We start from the raw sequence: 1,458 nt of genomic DNA, 5'->3' as shown, positions 1-1,458 counted from the left end.
AATCTGAAAGGTTAATTAGACTGATTTAATCTGAAAGGTTAATTAGACTGATTTAATCTGAAGGGTTGTCGTATTGTTTTCCGACACATGAAGTGTGAATGTGCTCGAAGTGTCAGAATGTTTCAAATGTTACTGTGGTTTAAATTCATAAACATGAATATAAAACAAAATAAACATAAACATGTTCAACAGTTTCACATCACTCAAACAGCACTGATCTAAAATGGCTGGACTATCCCTTTAAATGTGTGGTTTTGACCCAAGGGCAGCAGGAGGGTGACCACAGGTGTGTTTGTGTTTCAGACGCCTCACCTGGTGAACCTGAACGAAGACCCTCTGATGTCCGAGTGTCTCCTGTATTACATCAAGGAGGGCTTCACCAGGTCAGAACCGGCCATCCGGACCCATCTGTACAATCTAAACCACCAGGGAACTGTTCTCAGTCTGGTTCTGGCAACTCGGTGCCAGTCTTAGTCCACTCCTACAGGAGACCTGGGTTCAGGACTTCTCTGATTTTAAAGCAGCTTTAGATCCAGTTGTCCTCCAACACTGACAGAGGACCAAAGACCAGAACCACTTCAACAATCAGGGGGTTCTGGGTGTCCCTCTGAACTGTGTCTCTGTGTCCCCTCAGGGTGGGACAGCAGGACGTGGACATCAAGCTCTCAGGTCAATTCATAAAAGAGATCCACTGTGTTTTTGTGAGTGAGACCAACGAGCAGGGAGAAGGTGAGACACCTGTCTGTCTGTGTGTCTGTCCATCTGTCTGCCTGCCTGTCTGTCTGCCTGCCTGCCTGTCTGCCTGTCTGTCTGTCTGTCTGTCTGCCTGCCTGTCTGTCTGCCTGCTTGCCTGTCTGCCTGTCTGTCTGTCTGCCTGCTTGCCTGCCTGTCTGCCTGCCTGCCTGCCTGCCTGTCTGTCTGTCTGCCTGCCTGTCTGTCTGCCTGCCTGTCTGTCTGTGTGCCTGTCTGTCTGTCTCAGACCTGCAGTGTTCTTCCTGCTGACAGCTGCTTTTATAACTTGGGACACGACTCTTAAAAGAAATGAAACTTCATGATGTGAGTGAGGCTGTCTGGTTCTGGTTCTGGTTCTGGTTCTGGTTCTGGCTCGTGTCAGTCTGTATCTGAATGGCTCCTCACCTCGGTGAAGGTTGGCTCCCAGCCAACAAAGAAGAAGTGTTAAATCTGCACATCGTCCACAGATTTAACGAACATGGATCTGATGTGTCTGATGTATAGTCCAGATGTTTCTTTCCTGAATTATTTCTTGGTCTTTTAGTCTCAGGAGTCAAAGATCAGCCGGTGTGGACATGAACTTTTGTGTCTCTGTTTTCTTGTCTTTCTGTCAAAGCTGCCAGGACACCTGTCAGGTATCACCAACTCCTCTTCCTGTTTCATTCTGTTAGAGCTGCTGCAGCAGAACCACACGACTGACCTCAAATCAGTAGAACCACACGACTG

The 1,458-nt window shown here is 47.8% G+C and overlaps 1 protein-coding gene across 2 annotated transcripts in view; it reads left to right on the top strand.

Annotated features, from left to right (window-relative positions):
- The window catches only part of kif1c (kinesin family member 1C), a 37,202-nt gene that overhangs the window by 23,546 nt on the left and 12,198 nt on the right, over nt 1–1,458 (top strand). For both annotated transcript variants that reach the window (XM_037677054.1, XM_037677047.1), the window contains 2 exons: nt 304–383; nt 635–729. In XM_037677054.1, the coding sequence (XP_037532982.1) occupies nt 304–383; nt 635–729 (175 nt within the window). The remainder of the gene's footprint in view (nt 1–303; nt 384–634; nt 730–1,458) is intronic.

Source organism: Nematolebias whitei, chromosome 1 (assembly GCF_014905685.2).
Source record: "Nematolebias whitei isolate Nwh7 chromosome 1, NemWhi1, whole genome shotgun sequence".
In the NCBI taxonomy this organism is placed as follows: domain Eukaryota; kingdom Metazoa; phylum Chordata; class Actinopteri; order Cyprinodontiformes; family Rivulidae; genus Nematolebias; species Nematolebias whitei.
This window is presented reverse-complemented; position numbering and strand designations above follow the sequence as displayed.